General features: G+C 42.6%; 1 protein-coding gene across 1 annotated transcript in view; it reads right to left on the reverse strand.

The window, feature by feature from the left end:
* Positions 1-21372, reverse strand: part of polr1b (RNA polymerase I subunit B) — a 40607-nt gene extending 19235 nt beyond the window's left edge. The window contains exons 1-8 of the mRNA XM_043687196.2: positions 21120-21372; positions 16207-16374; positions 14529-14675; positions 8877-9009; positions 5687-5823; positions 4465-4688; positions 3419-3590; positions 800-971 (exon numbers count right to left, since the gene is read on the reverse strand). Coding sequence (XP_043543131.2) covers positions 800-971; positions 3419-3590; positions 4465-4688; positions 5687-5823; positions 8877-9009; positions 14529-14675; positions 16207-16374; positions 21120-21347 — 1381 coding nt within the window. The 5' untranslated portion in view covers positions 21348-21372. The remainder of the gene's footprint in view (positions 1-799; positions 972-3418; positions 3591-4464; positions 4689-5686; positions 5824-8876; positions 9010-14528; positions 14676-16206; positions 16375-21119) is intronic.
* Positions 21373-21709: the final 337 nt, after the last annotated feature.

The following is a 21709-nucleotide window of genomic DNA, read 5'->3' on the forward strand; positions in this document are numbered from 1 at the left end:
ACATCACCAACCCAAGGAAACCAAAACACAAATAAAAAGTGGGCCATACCACCAGGGCTTCATCTGGAGCTCACTGATGATGTTATCTAGTATGGTAATGAAACGTCTGAAAACAAACCTTCCAGCTCAACAAGCAAGTCAACAACCAGATATGTTTTATTTTTATGAAGATTCAATAAAAAATAATTAAATTTGTTTTTTGGTTTTTGCAAGCATCTTTTGACTTCCATTTTTGCAACTCTGCTTCTGAAATGCTTTTATTTTGAAATGAAGGCAAAGTTTGCTCTTTAAGTACTTTTTCTCCTCTTTTCTCCACCTATAATCTCTCAATCTACATAGTTAAAACAGCATCACGTGAATGAATTCACCTAACAGTCCTGTCTGCTATAACTCTCCGAAATTTGAAATCTTAAAAAGATTTGTGATAATCTGTCCATCAGTACATGGGTAAAATTAATCAAATGCTTCGTGGTTTATTCATCTTTCAGTTAAGTTTACTTTAAACATTCAGATAGCATTGGTAACAATTTTACCCACTGCTGCAAAAGCTTACATTTTATTTAAGAACTGCTGTTGATTGCTTTTCTGCGGCTTCAAGTACTGCAAATAAGAGCTTTACAAACAAGCACAACCTGTATCAACCTAAATAATTTGTGCTGTATGCTCTTCTACTAGAAGTATATATTTGAAATTCTCATTTGCTAACAAAAGAGTTAAGATTTTCCAAAATAACTTTATTAAAGTCATTTGTTAGCTGCTGTAAACATGTTAATATATCTTGTTTTAGCAAAGTGCTCACCAGTTTTTGAACGCAGGTTTCCTGTTGCCAAAAGATACTCAAATGGTCGTGACAGATCTGCCACTAAATTAAACACTTTCATTAGGTTTTCAGAATTAATCTGCATAGTTCCTTTCTGGGTCTTTTTGTCCAGTGCTAATTTTGTGGACTGTAACCAAAACTCCATTTTCTCCTGTCAACAATAATCAAAGGAAAAAATACAGTTAATGTTTTTATAATACTTATATGACCGTGAACTTAAATAGTCAGTTAAAGTGTCCCTACGACTGGTAGCAATGACTTGAACAGCTGATCTTGATCAATGCTTTAATGCAATACCAAGGAAACTCTGAAACAGGCCATGTTTCACCACATATTAAACCTGTGCATCTGTTCAAATAGTTTCTATGGCAACTTGTTAAAGAACAAGGAAAATTGGTGTAAAGGCAAAACTACTCTGGATGCTGGAAATCTGAATCAAACACAGAATGCTGGAGAAACTCATCATCAGTGGAAAGAGAAACAGAGCTATGTTTTGGGTTCAGGAAGACTCTTCTTCAGAACTTCAAATAGATGACACATGATTTCAAACCTGGTGAGTTTTTATAGCATTTTCTGTATTTGCTTTAGATTGTGTGTGCTAGCCAACTCTTCTTCCTCAGCTAACAGCAACAGGACAGATTTACTAGCCAGTGCCCTCATCTTTTATTTGATGGATTTTGACATGGGTAAGTTGGTTGTACTGCAGCTTCAATTTTCCAGCTATGCAGCATTTTGAATCATCAGAAAACCTCAAACTCTCTCTTTGAAAGCAAGTTACTTATTCCCTGCAAAGGAAACTTTGAAATTCCTTGTAAGTATTTTATCAAGGCGATCCACCATTTGCTAGGAGAAAGTGAGGACTGCAGATGCTGGAGATCAGAGCTGAAAAGTGTGTTGCTGGAAAAGGGCAGCAGGTCAGGCAGCATCCAAGGAGCAGGAGAATTGATGTTTCGGGTGGAGGGTGTGCCAAGCAGGCTAAGATAAAAGGTAGGGAGGAGGGACTTGGGGGAGGGGCGTTGGGAATGCGAAAGGTGGAAGGAGGTTAAGGTGAGGGTGATAGGCCGGAGAGGGGGTGGGGGCGGAGAGGTCGGGAAGAAGATTGCAGGTCAAGAAGGCGGTGCTGACTTCTTCCTGACCTCTTTGCCCCACCCCTCTCCGGCTTATCACCCTCACCTTAACCTCCTTCCACCTTTCGCATTCCCAACGCCCCTCCCCCAAGTCCCTCCTCCCTAACTTTTATCTTAGCCTGCTTGGCACACCCTCCTCATTCCTGAAGAAGGGCTTATGCCCGAAACATCGATTCTCCTGCTCCTTGGATGCTGCCTGACCTGCTGCGCTTTTCCAGCAACACATTTTTCAGATCCACCATTTGCCCCAAAGGCCAGGTATTCCTTTACATATATTATTGTATTTATTATTTCACTCTGCTTCGAAGACATTGATTTCTTGCTGTGTAATAGTACCACAGCCTTTTGCCATGTTCTGACACCTGGTCCAATTGGCCATGATTACTGTATGGACCTAGATCGAGAGTATCAACAATCCACTCGATAGTCACAAGGTTGTTCGATAATATTCAAGGGGAGGCAATGACCTAGTGGTATTATCACTAAACTATAATTCCACACCTGGGTTCAAATTCAGCCATCTCAGATGGTAGAATTTGAAATTTTAAAAATCTGGAATTCAGAGTTTAAGGGCTGTCCGACTGTCAGAAAATCCATCTAGTTCGATCATGTCCTTTAGGAAGTAAATCTGCTGTCTTTATCTGGCAAGGCCTACATGCGACTCCAGACCCACAGCAATCGGTTTCTTAACTGCATTTTAGGTAGTTAGGGATGGGCAATAAATATTGTGGCAAATCTGCTGCGTTTCAAAATGAAACAGGAAGGATGACACAGGGGTATAGCAGTCATAGTGGAGAGTCACAAAATAAAGTGTCCTCATTAGGATATGACTAAAGGTGCCTATTACCATTGGAATATATCAGTCCAACAGTAGTCCTATTAAAAATTGCCCAGTTACCATTTCGTGAGTTTTGCAGCCAGATGTCAGAATTTGGCTGCTCCCAAATACCTCCATTGCAGGCTGCTTTTCAGACCTTGACACGGAACAGAGAAAGAGAAACCAATCCCCAACCGCCCAGAGGACCTGGAATGCCCTGCAAAGCTAACAGCAAACACCTTAGAGATTAACACAGAAAAGCAAGTGTAACAAAACCTCTGCAGATATTAGAGTATGTTTTTCTGTTGCTTTTAAACATGTTATACTGTTTTTAATAATTAATTGTCATGATTTTTAAATTTCTTTGGTTTAAATGTCATTCCTAAGTAAGAATTCTAAGTGTATTTAGTTTTCTTCCATATTTTAACATTTAATGTTATTTATGATTTCTAGAGAATGAACTAAGTGGGTAAGACACTAAGGGGAGGTGAATGGGTAACGATGGCATGTAAGCAGATGAAGGCTTAGAGTAAATGGGGCGGTGTCTGATTAAGGGAGAAGTAAATGTCACTGCGTTGGTTTATTGAAAGAAATCAGGTCAGAACATAGTTATGTGAATACCAGCCATTTCTAGTTATCATGCACTAGACCAACCTTCAAAAACATTAAATAGAGCTGTCCAGGGGTCAACACTTCATGATTTATCAAGCTATCTGGATTCTCTTCCTGGCATTCTTCCTTGGCAAATGCAAACAGCTTCCGGGTCATCAAGCAGAGTAAGTAATACTTCTCTACATTGGATTTTAGATGGATACAGAGGCACTGACTGCAGATAAAGAAAGACATGATTCCATGTACAAAATATTAACTTCAGCAAAGGCATACCAATAAAATAATCAGCTGTGGATCCTGTCTTCTATTATACAAAATATTATTGAAAATGTGGATATCTGGAAAAACACTCAATATTTTTCAAATCACCAAACACCTCTCACAGAAATAATGTACTTTCTTCAGCTCATATTTTACAGATGAGGCATTTGGAGATAGTGGAGCTGCCAGGACAGGTACTGACTTATTATTCAAATTAAAAAACACCTTGTCCAATTTTCTAAAATGTTCAAACGTTTGACCAGAGGATGAAGAATGGAAATGTGACATTCCTTTTCCAAAGCAAAAGGGGATATCCAAGAAACACCACTATAGAATACTTGCTTTGGATGCTGGTATCCAATTCAAGTCTATAACACAGGATAGATAATAAATTAAGATTAATCAAGGTCAGTTCACTTAGATCTTAGCAAATAGCTCATACTTGACCAATTTTGTGGAATTATTTGATGCAATCTATATAGGTGTCACGAAAAGAGAACCATTATCAAGATAAAAGAGCATTAAATTAATGGAAAACGTGGATTGAAGGCAGTGAAGCAAAGGGGTTGGGGTAAAAAGAAGCTCTTCACACTTTATAAAATGATAAACATTCCACAATAATCTGTGCTGGGCTACTGAATGTGCAGGAGAAATAAACTGCCACAGCTTGGCTGCCTAATGCCACTTACCTCATACTATTATGGAATGGATGTCATTCATCCTAAAGCCTGCCTTTCTTCCAGGCATCAGTTTTATTTGGTTCAGTCTGGCTGGCTCCTACAACAAAGTTTAAAATATAAAATGTCTACATCAAAAGCATCACTTACTCAAATAGGAATTCTGCAGCTTGCTCATTCGTGTACCACTCTGGGAGATAAAGTTTCACACGGAATCGTTCTCCCAGGTAATTCAGGACCTGCTTCTTTGTAGTGCATCCTTCCATCATCACCGTTCTTAACATCTGTGCCACACAACTCTTAAAGAATGAGTTGTCCTCTTTTCCCTTAATCAACTCTTGGTAAATCTGGTAGTCTGTGAAATCAACCATTGCCTACAAAATAAGGCAGAGTAAAACATTACATGGTAAGGATGAAATGAAGAATGAATACTGGAAGCCCACAGCAGGTCCGACAACACCAAGACAGAGAACACTCAGGTTATCATTTCAATTGGAGCACCAGAAGAGAAAAACACAGTCGTCACTATAGAATTGACCAAAGCCAAAAGATATACACCTGAGTACAGAAGCCCAACTCTTATTATAAAGTTTCAACTTATTGGATTTACAGCCTTAAATAGATTTTAGTGTTATGTAATATATCACGAATCAAATAACATACATTTGAAAACTTGAAAATATTTTATAGTTGTTTGTTTCTGTAGATTATTGTCAGTGTTCCTTGCAAGAACTGCATTTAGTGCCTATCCCTCGAGAAGATGATGGTGGACAGCTTTCTGGAACTGGTGCAAAAGCACTCCAGAAGCTGAACAAGAAAAAAAGCTTGATTGGCTCCCCATCTACCACCACCTTAAATATTCCCTCTCCTCCACCACCGGTACACACTATTAGCAGTGTACCATACACATGATGCATTGTAGCAATTCATCAATGCATCTTCAAACTCTATCATCAAGAAGGACAAGACAAGTAGGTACACCTGCAACTTCTCCTCCAAGCCAAACACTTCCAGTCTTTAATAAATGCTGGAGAAATTCAACAAATCTGGTAGTATTGACAGAAATGAGGTTTATGTTTTGAATTCAATATAAATCTTCTTTTTACCAGCCTCTCTTTGAACGATGTTGTTGTTCCTTCACTGCTGCTGGATTAAAATTCTCCAACTCCCTTCCTAACATCACTCCCTAACATAAACTGCAGTTCGCCATCACCTTCTGAAGGTGAATTTGGGGTGGAATACTGTTCTTGCAAGGAACATTTGCATCCCATTAAAGAATCAAAGTTAAATGCTTTGGACTGCAAGATTCAACCCCAAACACATCCCTCAAAGGATTCTGTTTTTTTTTAAACCCTTGCTCAGTACATCTCACCTTCAATGCAAAGCAGAGCGGTATGAAGAAGAGCTCCTTCTGGTAAATGAAGTTGACCATTATGGTGCCAGTATCAAGATAATGGAGGTTCATATTAACGGCGGTGTGCTCATCCTTCACACAGCGCATGCTTATGCCTGACAAGAGAAATCGCAACACACAGTTCGTTTCGTTTTCAAAACTCTGGCCTGCCATTTTCAATAAGTCTCACGTTGTTGTTAAAGTAATGTTTCTTTGTCTTAAAGTCTTGCAATTTCATAAATGAGAAACATAACAGACCAACCTGAATCCATGCCTCCTCTTAATAACATCGGAGCACAAGTAAGGATGAATAGGAGGAATTAACTAATACTGTACCACTTGGTGGCAGAGTGGGCTGATAATCACGTCAGCCTTTTAGAGTTATCATAGATAACTCCCCGCTTCTCCCCTTCAGAGCAGGGAAGCATTCTGAGGATTGCTTTTTCTAATGAAGATATTTCCAAAGTCATTGAAATAAACAGGTGAGTGTATTAACTTCCAAAGCCAACTGAAAGCGCAAAATATTAAAGGTGCATGTTTAAACATTATGGTCCTTTTGAAAATTTGCAATTGAAATATTATTGTCAGTTTTTTTCTCTGGTTACAGAATCACAGAATTACAACAGTGAAGGAAGAGGCCATTCAATCCATTGTGTATCCACCTGCTCACTGAATCAACATTGCATCTAGTATCAATCTCCTGCTTCTCCTTGTACACCTTGCACATTCTTCCTTTTCAACATCTTGATTGAATCTACCTATATCCCAATCTCAAGCAGTGTATCCAGACTGTAACTAATCACTGTGTGGAACAGCCTTTATTTTTTCTACCAATTTCTCAATCTTATTTTTCTCTTTTTTCACGGGATGTGGGTATTGTTGAACTGATTGGCTTGCCAGGCCATTTCATAGGACCATTAAAAGTCAACCACATTGCTGAGGATCTGGACTCTCATGCAAGTTGTTTGTTTAAATAGCAATGGAGGACAGTTGCATGTCTCCATGACTAAGACTAACTTTTAATTCCAGATTTTATTAATTGAATTTACATTCCACCAAATGCAACATCCCAGAGCATTAGCCTGAGCCTCATTAGTGGAAGCATTTTCTTCCAATCTATTCTGTCCAGGTTCCTCACTGTCTTGAGTGCCTTTATTAGATCCCCTGTCAGTCTTTTCTCCCAGGAAAACAGTCCCAACCTCTCCACTATATGTTCACAATTTAAGTTCTTCATCTGTGGAACCATCCTTATAAATTACTTCCATACTTTCTTCACTGTTTTCACTTCACATCATTCTGTTCGCTCTTTTGCAGCGCAAAGCTTGTACCAAACTTTCAATGAACAACCACTTATAACCAATAAACACAAACCCTATGGGCAGTATATATGTCCAATAAATGAATTTATGAGAACAATAATAGAGTTGCAGCATTCCTATCACTGTACAAGTAGCTTCAGCAAAGATGAACAGTGGAACCTTTGTGACATTGGTTCGTCAGTGAACAATGAGATAAGGTCATTGATTAGTTAAGGGAATTGTACTATTCGCTTCATTACAATATTGCTGGAGGCATAGGATAGATCAGATTCGAATCAAGATTTTTAAACTTGCTAGCATGTTGGGCATTGACTATAGTTACATTAAAATCAATACTGAATCACCAGTACTAAGAGCACCTTTAGAATCCAGCAGTCTTAGGACATAAAACCTGTAAATAAGACGTATGGTGCAACTCAAAATGAAGCTCCAGGACAGTCCGTATGTTCATTTCCAAGTATTATTGGTTTTTAACTGATCAACAGTTCTGCAGAGTGACAGTCACACAGTGGCTAGCACTCCTGCCTCACAATGCCAGGGACCCAAGGTTCAATTCCAGCCTTGGGTGACTGTCTGTCTAGAGTTTACGTGTTCTCCCCATGTTTCCATGCGTTTCCTCTGAGTGCTCTGGTTTCCTCCCACAGTCCAAAAATGTGTAGGTTAGGTACTTTGGCCATGCTAATTGCCCCATAGTGTCCGATGATAATATATGCTAGGTGGGTTAGGGATAGCATGATAAGGGACTACGGGGTTCGGTCTGAGTAGGATGCTTTTTGGAGGGTTTGTGCAGATTCGATGAGTAGAATGGCCTCTTTCTGCACTGTAGGTATTCTACGATCAAACTGAAACTGTAGGCGCAGAGATAATAATCTATACTTTAATGGGGGAGACATACAACAAATACCTCAATCAGAAATCAATCCACTTGCATGCTAAATACTCAGAAAGCAACAGATTGAAAATAGACAATAGGTGCAGAAGTAGGCCATTCTGCCCTTCGAGCCTGCACCAACATTCAATATGACCATGCTGATCATCCTTAATCAGTATCCTGTTTCTGCCTTATCTCCATAACCCTTGATTCCACAATCTTTGAGAGCTCTATCCAACTCTTTCTTAAATGAATCCAGAGACTGGGCCTCCACTGCCCTCTGGGGCAGAGCATTCCACACAGCCACCACTCTCTGGGTGAAGAAGTTTCTCTTTATCTCTGTACTAAATGGTCTACCCCATATTTTTCAGCTGTGTCCTCTGGTTCGGCACTCACCCATCAGCGGAACCATGTTTCCTGCCTCCAGAGTGTCCAATCCTTTCATAATCTTATATGTCTCAATCAGATCCCCTCTCAGTCTTCTAAACTCAAGGGTATACAAGCCCAGTCGCTCCAGTCTTTCAGTGTAAGGTAATCCCACCATTCCAGGAATTGACCTTGTGAACCTACGCTGCGCTCCCTCAATAGCCAGGATGTCTTTCCTCAAAATGATGAATCATCGATTACAGCACAGGAGACTGTCACTCAACCCCAAATCTCAGACTCAGAAAACAGTAACAAAACCAGGTGTGGTGTTCACAATTGTTGGGACATCCAGTCAACCCCTCCTGGAAATACATGCAGATGGATGTTAGAGTGGAAGGTTACCACGAAAAGGAACACATATGAACTTAAAGAGATGTGGCTTTGGGTGAAAAAGACGTTGAAGATTCAGAAAGAAATCATCTATGAACCAACTATTATTACCAATATCGTACATAAGCACACAACCTACCATAGTACGCTTCAACATCACAAAATAACAAAATAACGTTCAGTCATCAAACTTTTCAATCTATTTCTTAAAATTCACAATTACCATACTGCGTAAAGCCAGGGCCTCTGCTCTTCCATTTGGGTCTCACCATAGCAATAGGAAAATTTCGTCGTGGCATAATCAGCATCCGAATGATTTTTTCTATCCCATTTATTATGAAGTATCCTCCCATCTCCTGTTGAGAAAGGACATTTATCAATTTCCATTATCTCTTCTACAAACTCACATGTTTATAGAAGATATGTTCTGTGTCATTCTGAACTCAACTAGGAATTCCACAAACAAGTAGTCAATAATTTGATTTGACTCATTACTGCCACCTGTACCAAGTTAGTGAAAAATGTTGTCTTACGTGCTTTACAGGCAGATCGTACTATACAAGTGCATCAGGGTAACAGCACAGAGTGCAGGATACAATGTTACAGCTGCAGGGAAGGTGTAGAGAGAGATCAACATTAACATTAAAGAGGTCCATTTAAAAGTATCATAACAGCAGGGAAGAAGCTGTTCTTGAATCTGTTCATATATGTACACAAGCCTTTATATCTTCTACCCAACGGAAGAGAGCGTAACAGGGTAGGAGGGATCTTTGATTATGCTGGCTGGCTTTCCAAGGCAGCGAGAAGTACAGATGGAGTCAATGGATGGAAGGCTGGCTTGCATGTTGGACTGGGCTATGTTCACAACTCATGTAATCTCTTGCCGTCTTGGGAAGAGCAGTGATGCATCCAAATAGTATGCTTTCTGTGATGTGTCTATAAAAATTGGTAAGTCATGTGAACAGGCTGAATTTCCTTAGCCTTCTGAGTAAGTAGAGATATTGTTGTGCTTTCTTGACCATCACGTCAATGTGGGTGGACCAGGGCAGATTATTGGTGATCATCACTTCCAGGAACTTGACTCTCTCGACCATTTCTACCTCAGCACCAGTGATGCAGACAGGGGCTTGCCCTCCACTCTACTTCTTGACATCAATGACCAGTTCCTTCGTTTTGTGGTGTTGGTGGAGATATTGTTGTCTTTACACCAAGCTGTTAAGCACTCATGTCCTTCCTGTAGTCCATCTCATTGTTGTAAGGAGTAGATCTCCTGGTTCATTCATGGTTTCCGGTTGGGGAATGTTTGAATTCATTTCTTCAGCACGCAAACATCCACACACTTCTTAATGAAGTCTGTAATGGTAGTGGTATACTTGTTTAGATTGGCCAATGAGTTCTTGAATATTGACCAGTCCACCAACTCTAAGCAGTCCCACGTCCTTCTGCTTCCTCAGACCAACACTGCACTACTTTCTGTACTTGGCCCTCATGCTTGAATTTCTGCTTATAAACCAGGAGGAAGAGCACACTGTTGTGGTATGATTTTCCAAACTGCGGACAGGGGGTGGAGCAGTAGGCATTATTTATGGCTGTGGGGCAACGGTCAAGGATGTTAAGACCTCTGGTGGGACAGATGTGTTGGTGGAATTTTGGTAGCACATCCCTGAGGTTTGCCTAGTTGAAGTCACCGGGTAAAATGAACAAGGTTTCAGGGTATTTCGCCTCAAGACTATTTGTAGCGTTATACATTTAATCAATGGTCATGATCCATTTGTCACCTCTATCTCCATAATATTTTAAATGAGGTAGATGAGGTTGTAGCACAGATTGAAATTGGCAGGTAATATTTTGTGGGTATCACAGATGTGGCTGCATGGTGATCAGGGCTGGGAACTAAATTTCCAAGGATACACAAACTATTGAAAGGACAAGCAGATGGGTAGAAGGGCAGGATTGCCTGGTTAGTATAAAATGAAATTTAGTCGATAGGAAGAAATGAGATAGAGTCACCAGGCATGGAATCTTGTGGGTAAAGTTGAGGAACTACAAAGGGAAAAAGGCCTGATAGGAGTCATGTATAGGCCTCTGAGCAATAGTCAGGATGCGGGGCAGAAAATAAATCATGAGAGAGAAAAGACACATAAGAAAGGCACTTTGGAAGGAAAAATAGAGATGTAGACTTTCTTCTAAATGGGGAAAGGCTTCAAAGCTCTGAAGCACAAAGGGTCTTAGGAGTCCAAGTTCAGGATTCTCTTAAGGTTAACAAGCAGATTCAGGTGGCAGTTCGGAAGGCAACTGCAACGTTAACATTCATTTCAAGAGGGCTAGAATACATGAGCAATACAAGAGTGAGACTGTACAAAGCTGTCACCTCAACGCATTTGGAATACTGTGAACAGTTTTGGGTCCCACATCGAAGGAAGGATGTGTGACCATGAATGGGGTCCAGAGGAGGTTTATAAAATGACTCCAGGGATGAAACACTTGTTATACGAGGGGCATTTAAGGACTCTGGGTCTGTACTCAATGGAATCCATAAGAATGAGGGGGATCTGATTGAAACTTACACAGTACTGAGTCTTCCGCCGACTTCGCCTCCGTGCCTACTTCTTTAACCAAGACTCCCGCCCACCCTCTGACGACCCCTTCTCCCGCCTCCAACACACCCCATCTACCTGGACACCCCGTGCTGGCCTCCTACCTGCCCTCGACCTCTTCATAGCCAACTGCCGCCGCGATATTAACCGCCACCTGAACTCCCCCACCCCTCTCACCCACTCCAACCTCTCACCCTCGGAACGCGCAGCCCTCCACTCACTCCGTTGCAACCCCAACCTCACTATCAAACCAGCTGACAAGGGAGGCGCGGTAGTAGTTTGGCGCACCGACCTCTACACCGCTGAGGCCAAACGCCAGCTCGTAGATACCTCCTCCTACTGCCCCCTTGACCATGACCCCACCCCCCACCACCAAACCATCATCTCCCAGACCGTCCATAACCTCATCACCTCGGGGAATCTCCCATCCACCGCCTCCAACCTCATAGTCCCACAACCCCGCACCTCCCGCTTCTACCTCCTGCCCAAAATCCACAAACCTGACTGCCCCGGCCGACCCATTGTCTCCGCCTGCTCCTGCCCCACCGAACTCATCTCCGCATACCTTGACACCGTCCTGTCCCCCTTAGTCCAAGAACTCCCCACCTACGTTCGGGACACCACCCATGCCCTCCACCTGCTCCAGGATTTTCGCTTCCCCGGTCCCCAACGCCTTATTTTCACCATGGACATCCAGTCCCTGTACACCTCCATCCCCCATCACGAAGGACTCAAAGCCCTCCGCTTCTTTCTTTCCCACCGTACCGACCAGTACCCTTCCACTGACACCCTCCTTCGACTGACTGAACTGGTCCTCACCCTGAACAACTTCTCTTTCCAATCCTCCCACTTCGTCCAAACGAAAGGAGTAGCCATGGGCACCCGCATGGGCCCCAGCTATGCCTGCCTCTTCGTAGTATATGTGGAACAATCCATCTTCCGCAACTACACTGGCCCCACCCCCCACCTTTTCCTCCGCTACATCGATGACTGTATCGGCGCTGCCTCGTGCTCCCACGAGGAGGTTGAACATTTCATCCACTTCAACAACACCTTCCACCCCGACCTCAAATTCACCTGGACAGTCTCAGATTCCTCCCTCCCCTTCCTCGACCTTTCTATTTCTATCTCAGGCGACAGAATCAACACAGACATCTACTACAAACCGACCGACTCCCACAGCTACCTGGACTACACCTCCTCCCATCCTGCCCCCTATAAAAACGCCATCCCATTCTCCCAATTCCTTCGACTCCGCCGCATCTGCTCCCAGGAGGACCAGTTCCAAACACGCACAACCCAGATGGCCTCCTTCTTCAAGGACCGCAATTTCCCCCACGACGTGGTCGACGATGCCCTCCACCGCATCTCCTACACTTCCCGCTCCTCCGCCCTTGAACCCCGCCCCTCCAACCGCCACCAGGACAGAACTCCACTGGTCCTCACCTACCACCCCACCAATCTCCATGTACAGCGCATCATCCGCCGTCATTTCCGCTACCTCCAAACGGACCCCACCACCAAGGATATATTTCCCTCCCCTCCCCTATCAGCATTCCGTAAAGACCACTCCCTCCGTGACTCCCTCGTCAGATCCACACCCCCCACCAACCCAACCTCCACTCCCGGCACCTTCCCCTGCAACCGCAGGAGGTGCAAGACTTGCGCCCACACCTCCCCCCTCACCTCCCTCCAAGGCCCCAAAGGAAACATCCATATCCGCCACAGATTCACCTGCACCTCCACACATATCATCTATTGCATCCTCTGCACCCGATGTGGCCTCCTCTATATTGGGGAGACAGGCCGGCTACTTGCGGAGCGTTTCAGAGAACACCTCTGGGACACCCGGACCAACCAACCCAACCACCCTGTAGCTCAACATTTCAATTCCCCCTCCCACTCCACCAAGGATATGCAGGTCTTTGGACTCCTCCATCATCAGACCACAACAAAACGACGGTTGGAGGAAGAACGCCTCATCTTCCGGCTCGGAACCCTCCAACCACAAGGGATGAACTCGGATTTCACCAGTTTCCTCATTTCCCCTCCCCCCACCCTGTCTCAGTCAAATCCATCAAATTCAGCACCGCCTTCCTAACCTGCAATCTTCTTCCCGACCTCTCCGCCCCCACCCCAGTCTGACCTATCACCCTCACCTTGACCTCTTTCCACCTATCACATTTCCGACGCCCCTCCCCCAAGTCCCTCCTCCCTACCTTTTATCTTAGCCTGCTGGACAAACTTTCCTCATTCCTGAAGAAGGGCTTATGCCCGAAACGTCGATTCTCCTGTTCCCTGGATGCTGCCTGACCTGCTGCGCTTTTCCAGCAACACATTGCCAGCTCTGATCTCCAGCATCTGCAGACCTCACTTTCTCCTCAGAGTACTGAGTGGCCTGGATAGTGTGGGGAGAAGATGTTTCCACTATTCAGATCGACTAGGAGCCGAGGGCACAGCCCAGAGCAAAGGGACTATCCTTTAGCCAGAGGGTGGTTAATCTGAGGAACTCACTGCCACAAAATGCTATGGAGGCCAAGTCACTGAATGTATTTAAGACAGAGATAAATAAGTTCTTGATTGGTAAGGAGATCAGTGGTTATGGGGATAAGACAGGAGAATGGGATTGAGAAACATATCATGATTGAATGGCAGGGCAGATGGCTGATTTCCCTCCGATATCTTATGGTGTTATGCTCTTATTTAAGTTTTCAAAGCACAACCTTACCCAAGCGTTCTTCTATCATCCATCTCTTATTGAACATCTGCTTGCAATTTATGCACAATCAGCAAAACATCGGATTATATAACAGCATTTGAGAAAGTTTTTTTTAAAAGATTTTCAAGGGAAGAACAGAACAGGTCCAGTGCATGGCAGGGGGCAATGGTAAAACTTCCATTGCTAACTATGTATTAGTGATTGTTATTTTGGGGAGTGTTGATTAAGACGATGTTAGACTTTGTATACTTTCTGCACCACAGCTAGGACAATTTCCTGTGTTAATTATTTACAGCAATATTTCAACAGTCATTGTCCATAGTCTTGCTGAAAGAAATTTAGTTTCCCACAGTGCTTATAAGAGCTTTAACGTGTCAACCAAGATAATCAAAATTTGTATTCTATACTAAAAAAAATTCCCACCAAGATGAATGATGGTATAGAAGCTTTCCTCTCTTCCTTCCTCTAGTGTGTTGCTCAAATTCCTCTACCCCTATCGAATTTGTATCCAATGATAGAATATCATACTGGGTGAAAAGGAAATCAGTCAATTATTTACCTCTGCTTCTTCGTGGTGTTTAATGAGATCTTGAGGAGAAAGCCCATACAGATTACAGAGCTTCGATTTTACCATAATAGGTATCAAACCAAGACTCTGTTTAATAACTCCCTTCGGTACACCATTCACAGACCAGCTGATATCTGCCTAAGAAGAAGGAAATAGGAAGTTAAGAGAACTGCTGTCTGCATACATCAAAAAAAGTAAATCTCTTTTTAAAGCTAAGAATGCAGCATTGGCCATCAGGTAGGACACCTGACTTTTTCAATAACATATGATGCTCAGGTTCGTTTCAATCATACTGAAGTAAACTGAATGATTCTGAAATTAGTTCATGCCAGATACATAGCTTATACCACAGGTTTCAGTATTGCTGAATGACTTGGTCTCAATAATAATGCTGTAATTTTTACTAAATAGTAAGCTGCAATTTTATTTGCAGGCAATTAAAATATGCTTGGTTTAGGAAAAAGATGAGGCGAGGAACATTATCTGTAGTGTCTTTCCATAATTATTACTGCCTCCTATTGGAATATACTCACATAAAAAAGTGTCAGCTGAAGATATGAGAGTAAAACAGTTGTGAACAGGGATGGAAAGCTCATGAACAACCATTAATAAGCATAACACATGAAGAAAAGCCACTTAAGTAAAATACCAGAATAATTCCAGTGAACCATACCCTAATATGATGCTTTCTGACAGCATAACAGTTATAGAGCTGGACTGGTAACCTAATGGTTGACAGTTGAAATCCCACAATGGTGAAATGTTAAAACAAACTGAATAAATTTATGAACTAGGAAAATGATTGCAAACTCATTAAAGTGTGATTAAAAACCCAACTGGCTGAATAATACTCTTCTAACCTCTCTGCCCTAAATTATACCCATTCAACAGATAAAATAAACAAATTATTTTTAATGTCTTCAGGACAAATAGAGATTGTTTATAAATGCTAGCATCACATGAACAATTTTTTTTAAAAATGTGGCTTAAAAGCAGGAAATTCACTTGATAAATATCACAAAAAAACTTGCATCTCTCTCGGATCATCTTGAGGTGACCCAAAGGGCTGTAAAGTAGAAGACAGATTTCACAGATCACAGTTTATGTGGGTCAAAACACCATTGTTAAAAGTAGCACCAGTTGGAAAGGTCTAGCCCTAAGCAGGTGTTAATAGCATGTAGCCAAATCAATTGTAACTCCAGCAGCCAATACAGTCTTACAGCACAGGACTTTTTGGTCCAACCCGTCCATGCCAACTAAGATTCCCAAACTAAATTATTCCCACGTGCCTGCATTTGGCCCATATCCCTCTAAACCTTTCCTATTCACATGGCTATTCAAACGTCTTTTAAATGTTGTAACTGTATCTGCATCCATCACTTCCTCCGACAGTTCACTCCATATACGAATCACCCTCTGTGTAAAAAAGTTGCCCCCCAGGTCCCTTTTAAAGCTTTCTCCTCTCATCTTAAATCCACTACCTGAGGGAAAAGACCTTTGCTATTCACCTTACCTCTACCCCTCAAGACCTCAACCTCCTACCCTCCAGTGAAAAAAGTCCCAGCCTCTCCTTATAACTCAAACTCTCTAGTCTGATAACATCCTCATAAATCTTTATTGCATTTTTAACTTATAACAGACATAATGGATCAGAACTAACAATACTTACTGTTAACTTGCCCTTATAAGTACTCCGTCGTCCTCTACACTCTGCTGGGTAGACTCTTAGGTCATTGCAAATGCTACCTTTTGACACGATGGGAGGGCTGATGAAAGCATCCATCAAGGCCAGGCTGATCCGTTCATTTCTATAATTGAACTCCAATGGAGGAATGGCCTGTGGTGAGCACATTCAAAACAAATGTGTCAGTTAGAAGTTTAAAGGAAGTTGTGTTGATACTATGCATTTTGCTAAAATGACACAAAATTCTTGACCGCATGCTCACCTTAAATTTTTTTACCACCTTATAGACCACTCTAACCTCACACTTTAAATTTATATACCACCCTGACCTTTTTATTGCACTTTCTGAGTTGTCATTTTTTTTATATAAAACCTTAAGTTACCTCGAGAACGTGACTTAAAAGAAGTTCTGGGATTTAAATATTAATGAATCGAAACCTGCAACCTATTCTAGAACATGAAAGATTTAACAGCAATCTAGGTTTATTTAATATATCATTTCAGTTGCATGATCCTTGTCTATAAATTCCGAGTCTTTTGATCCCGCTCCACAGCTACCTGGTGAAGGAGCAGCACACCAAAAGCTAGTACTTCCAAATATAACCTGAACCATAACCTGGCGTTGTGAGATTTTTAACTTTATCCACCCCAGTCCAACACCAGCTCCTCCACATCATTAACATCCTAAAGTGTTTCATAGGAGCATTATCAAACAATATTTGATACTGGGCCAATCATGAGATATTAGTACAAATGGTCAGAGACTGGAGATTCTGTAGTTCAAGTAATTCATTTCTCAACTCCTCAAAGTCTGTTCTAATCTACTATTTTGAAAAACTCTCTACTTGCCTGGATAAATGCAACTTCAACAATACTAAAGAAGCTCAACACCATCCGAAACATAACAGCCTACTTGATACACAGCCCCATTCTCCACCTTCAACAATCATTCCCTCCAGACTAAGACACTTTGTATGCTTTCCTTTATTGGTCAGAGCATTGAGTATTTAGGTTGGGGGGGGTCATGTTGCAGCTGTAAAGGACATTGGTTAGGGCAGTTCTGGAATACTGTATGCAATTCTGGCCTCCTTCCTATCGGAAGTGATGTGAAACTTGAAAAGGTTCAGAAAAGATTTACAATGATGTTGCCAGGGTTGGAGGGTTTGAGCTATAAGGAGAGGCTGAATAGGCTGGGGCTATTTTCCCTGGAGCGGAGAGGTTGAAGGGTGACCTAATAGAGGTTTATAAAATCATGAGGGGCATGGATAGGGTGGGGGGAGTCCAGAACTAGAGGGCATAGGTTTAGGTGTGAGTGGAAAATTTAAAAGGGACCTAAGGACCAACTTTTTCACACGAAGGGTGGTGCGTGTATGGAATGAGCTGCCAGAGGAACATTTAAAAGGCATCTGGATGGATATATGAATAGGAAACGTTTAGAGGGATATGGACCAAGTTCTGGTAAATGGGCTTCGATTAAGTTGGGATATCCCCTCAGCCTGGACAAGTTGGACCAAATGTTCTGGTTCTGTGCTGTACATCTCTATGACTTTATCACTCTAATGCATTGTGACAGCAATATGTACCAACTACAAGATGCATTCTAGCAACTCATCAAGGCATCAAGACAGTTAGAGTCTAGATTAGAACGGTGCTGGAAAAGAACAGCAGGTCAGGCAGCATCCAAGGAGCAGGAAAATCAACGTTTCGGGCAAAAGCCCTTCATTCTTGATGAAGGGCTTTTGCCCAAAACGTCGATTTTCCTGCTCCTCGGATGCTGCCCGACCCGTTGTGCTTTTCCAGCACCACGCTAATCTAGACTCTGATCTCCAGCATCTGCAGTCCTCACTTTCGCCTATCAAGACAGGACCCCCAAACCCACGATCTTTTCACCCTTGAGGACAAGGGCAGCAAATATATGGAAACACCAAGTTCAGTTCCAAGCTACACACCATCTGACCTGGAACTACATCACTATTCATTCACCATTGTGGAGGCAAAATCCTAGAACTCCCTCTTAACAGTACTGTAGGTATATGAATAGTGCATGAGAATGCAGTGACTCAAAAAAGCAACTCACATGGATTTCTCAAGGGAAATGAGAGACAGGCAATAATGATGACCTATGAACGCCCACATCCCACGAAAAAGATTTTTTAAAAAAAAAAGGCTTAGTCAAAGAGGTACGTTTTTAAGGGCCATTTTTAAAGATGAAATAGGGATGGAGAGGCAGAGAGATTTCTGGAGTAACCCCAAAGCATAGAACCTAGGCTGCTGAAAAACACAGCAACAAAGACTTATTTATTCATTCTTGCACATGAGCGCTGCTGGCAAAGTCAACATTAATTGCCAAACTCTATTTGCCCTTAACCTGACTGGCTCTCTGGACTAATTCAGAGAAGGCAGTTAAGGGTCAACAACATTACTGTGGGATTGAAAACTCATGTTGGCCAGACCAGGTAAGAACAGCAAATTTCCTTCACTAAAGGGATGGGTGAATAGGCCAAAAGCAAGAAAAATATCAAGTAGAATGATCAACCATGATTATATTGAATGCTGGAGGCCAGTTCCTATTTTCTATATTTCTAACCCTTTAATGAACCAGATGAATTTTTATAGCAATTAACATGGCCACCATTTGACTAGCTTTTAATTCCAGATTTTCACTGAATTCAAATTTCACCACCTGCTGTGGTGTGATTTGAACCCATTTTCCAAGAACATCTGGATTATTTTTCCAGTGACATTATCACTATGCCAATGGTAAAGCAATTAAAATTAGGCATGTGAGATTCCACAATTAGAGTAGAGATCTTGGAAGGACATAAGGCTAGAGGAGATTAGAGAGAACAGGTGTGACCAGAAGACAGTTTGAGAACAAAGGATGAGAATTCTAATATTGAGGCATTGCAAGACTGGAAGACAATGTAGGCCAATGAGCATGCGGCTGGCAGGTGAATGGGACTTTGTTTGAGTTAGAACACACATGTTTTGAATTAGCTCAAGTTTGACAGTAGGAGAAAGTGAGGACTGCAGATGCCAGAGATCAGAGTAAAAATGTGTGGTGCTGGAATAGTACAGCCAGTCAGGCAACATCCGAGGAGCAGGAGAGTCGACGTTTCGAGCATATGCTCTTCATCACATTCCTGTGCCACACTTTTTGACTTTAAGTAGGACAGAACAACTGAGAGGAATGGAGTGACCCGACATTTGTGCAGAAAGCTTTGAAACTGATAAAACAGTCTAATAATGCAGTTAAGAAAGAATATTGGATTCTGGATTTAATTGTCAGGTAAAAATGCCAAGATGTTATGCCAGAATTGACCTAAATGAAATATCAGTGCTGTCCAATCTGGAGTACTGCATCCAATTAAGGAAGGACACAAAGGCTTTTGAGAAAATACAAAAAGAAATAGAATAGTTCCAATAATGAGGGATTACATTTACACAGTGGCAGACTGGAGGAGGTGTGATTGCTCTTGAAGATAAAGATGAGATTTGATACAGATATATAATCTCATTCAAGAAGAAATTCAATAAATAAATGAAGAGAAAAAACTGCAAGGATGATGACTGCACTTCAAAGGAACTTAAGTGGTGAAGTGGTTCCCTTTTGTGTTCCACAGTAATGAGGGAAACTACGGCTTTTGCCCAAAACATTGATTTTCTTGCTTTTTGGATGCTGCCTGATCTGCTGTTCTTTTCCAGCACCACTCTAATCTAGACTATGTAACTGTCTTGATGCCTTGGTGAGTTGGTAGGATGCATCTTGTAGTTGGTACATATTGCTGTCACAATGCATTAGAGTGATAAAGTCATAGAGATGTACAACACAGAACTAGAATAAAGCCCAGCCCAACCATATGAGGAACTACCAAGGGCCAGGTTAACATTTGCACTTGCCATTCAGAGCACCGGTGTCTGGGTTATGGCTAAGGGTCTACATTACTGCTGCGTATTTTTGATGCCTCCATTGTCAATACCTGGATCCATGTAGCTGATGCCCCTGTCCAGTTGCTGCTTTCATACAGACATACAAATCAGAACCAGGGTAGGCCATTCAGCTCCTCGAGCCTGTGCCACCATTCAGTGAGATCATGGATGATCGGATTCTAACCTCAAATTTTCATTCTTGCCTAACCCTGATTTTCACCACCTTGCTTTAGAAGAAACCTGAAACCACTGCCTTACAAGTCTTCAAGGCTCGGCTACCACCACCTTTTCAGAACGAGTTCCATAAACTCTCAAGGCTCAGAGAGGAATTTTTAAGAAATCACCTCGTCATGGTTTTAAATAGGAGACCCCGACCCCTAATTCAAGACGCTCTTATGAAGGAAAACATCCTCTCCGCGTCTGTCTGTCAAGAGCCTTGCCAGGTCTTGTTGATGTGTTCATTACTGATACCCTGGTCCATATGACTGATACTGAAAATGTGTTGCTGGAAAAGCGCAGCAGGTCAGGCAGCATCCAAGGCGCAGGAGAATCGACGTTTCAGGCATGAGCCCTTCTTCTCCTGCTCCTTGGATGCTGCCTGACCTGCTGCGCATTTCCAGCAACACATTTTCAGCTCTGATCTCCAGCATCTGCAGCCCTCACTTTCTCCCATATGACTGATACTCAGACTACTACTGCTGCTGCGCAGGTCCATGTTGCTGATTCTCCTACGATGTGGAGGAGCTCCTGTTGGACAAATCACACACCAGCTTCCAACAGGTCTATCCGGAAGTAAGAGCTTTCGGAGCTGTCTCCTACGGTTCGATGACCCTGTGACCTGTACCCATGTGGCCCTGTGCCCTTCAGCTCGTGCCATTGTCCCTGCACATGTTGAAGCCTCAAGTCTAATGTCATTGTTGTAGTCCCATGCCCCACCCCCCGCGGCACGTGCTCGGGCCCGCGCTCACCTGCACGGCTCGCGCCAGCCCCTCGCTAACCGCCTGGTCGAACGAGTCCACGTGAGCTGCGACCAACTCCTCCAAGGCCCGCCACCGCTGCTGCTGCTGCCGCTGCCGCCCCGGGTTCGCTTCCAGACCCAGGCTCACTCGGCCGGTCCTCAGCCCCGGCTCTGTCAGGTTCTTCAGGCTCGGCCGGAGCCTCTCCTCGCCGCACAACTGCTCCCATTTGTCCGCCATGTCCAACCAGACAGAGGTTCCGGAGGGGAACAACTGCAAACGACAAAGGTTCCGCTTCAGGATCGCCGCGCGCGCACACGGAGAGGAGTGCAATGCTGCACTTTCAACTCAAGGGTTGAGCCTCAATCCATGTTCATTTTAAACAGACAGCTTTGACTTTCGTGTGTATTATTCAAAAATTATATATATAATAAAAATTAGTTAATTGGGAGAGAATGGAATTTCCATTATATTTAGCCAGCTTTGTTTTCACAGTAATCAAAATATAAATGTCGCCTGTTGTACTCGTCAAACAGAAACACGTAAGCACAGTTCCATACGTTGTGCACCTTTTGATGGCATTTATTGAGAGTGCAGACTAT

This window comes from Chiloscyllium plagiosum, unplaced genomic scaffold (genome assembly GCF_037043375.1).
Source record: "Chiloscyllium plagiosum isolate Xiang-an unplaced genomic scaffold, Cpla_swu_hap1 HiC_scaffold_3, whole genome shotgun sequence".
Classification (NCBI taxonomy): Eukaryota; Metazoa; Chordata; class Chondrichthyes; order Orectolobiformes; family Hemiscylliidae; genus Chiloscyllium; species Chiloscyllium plagiosum.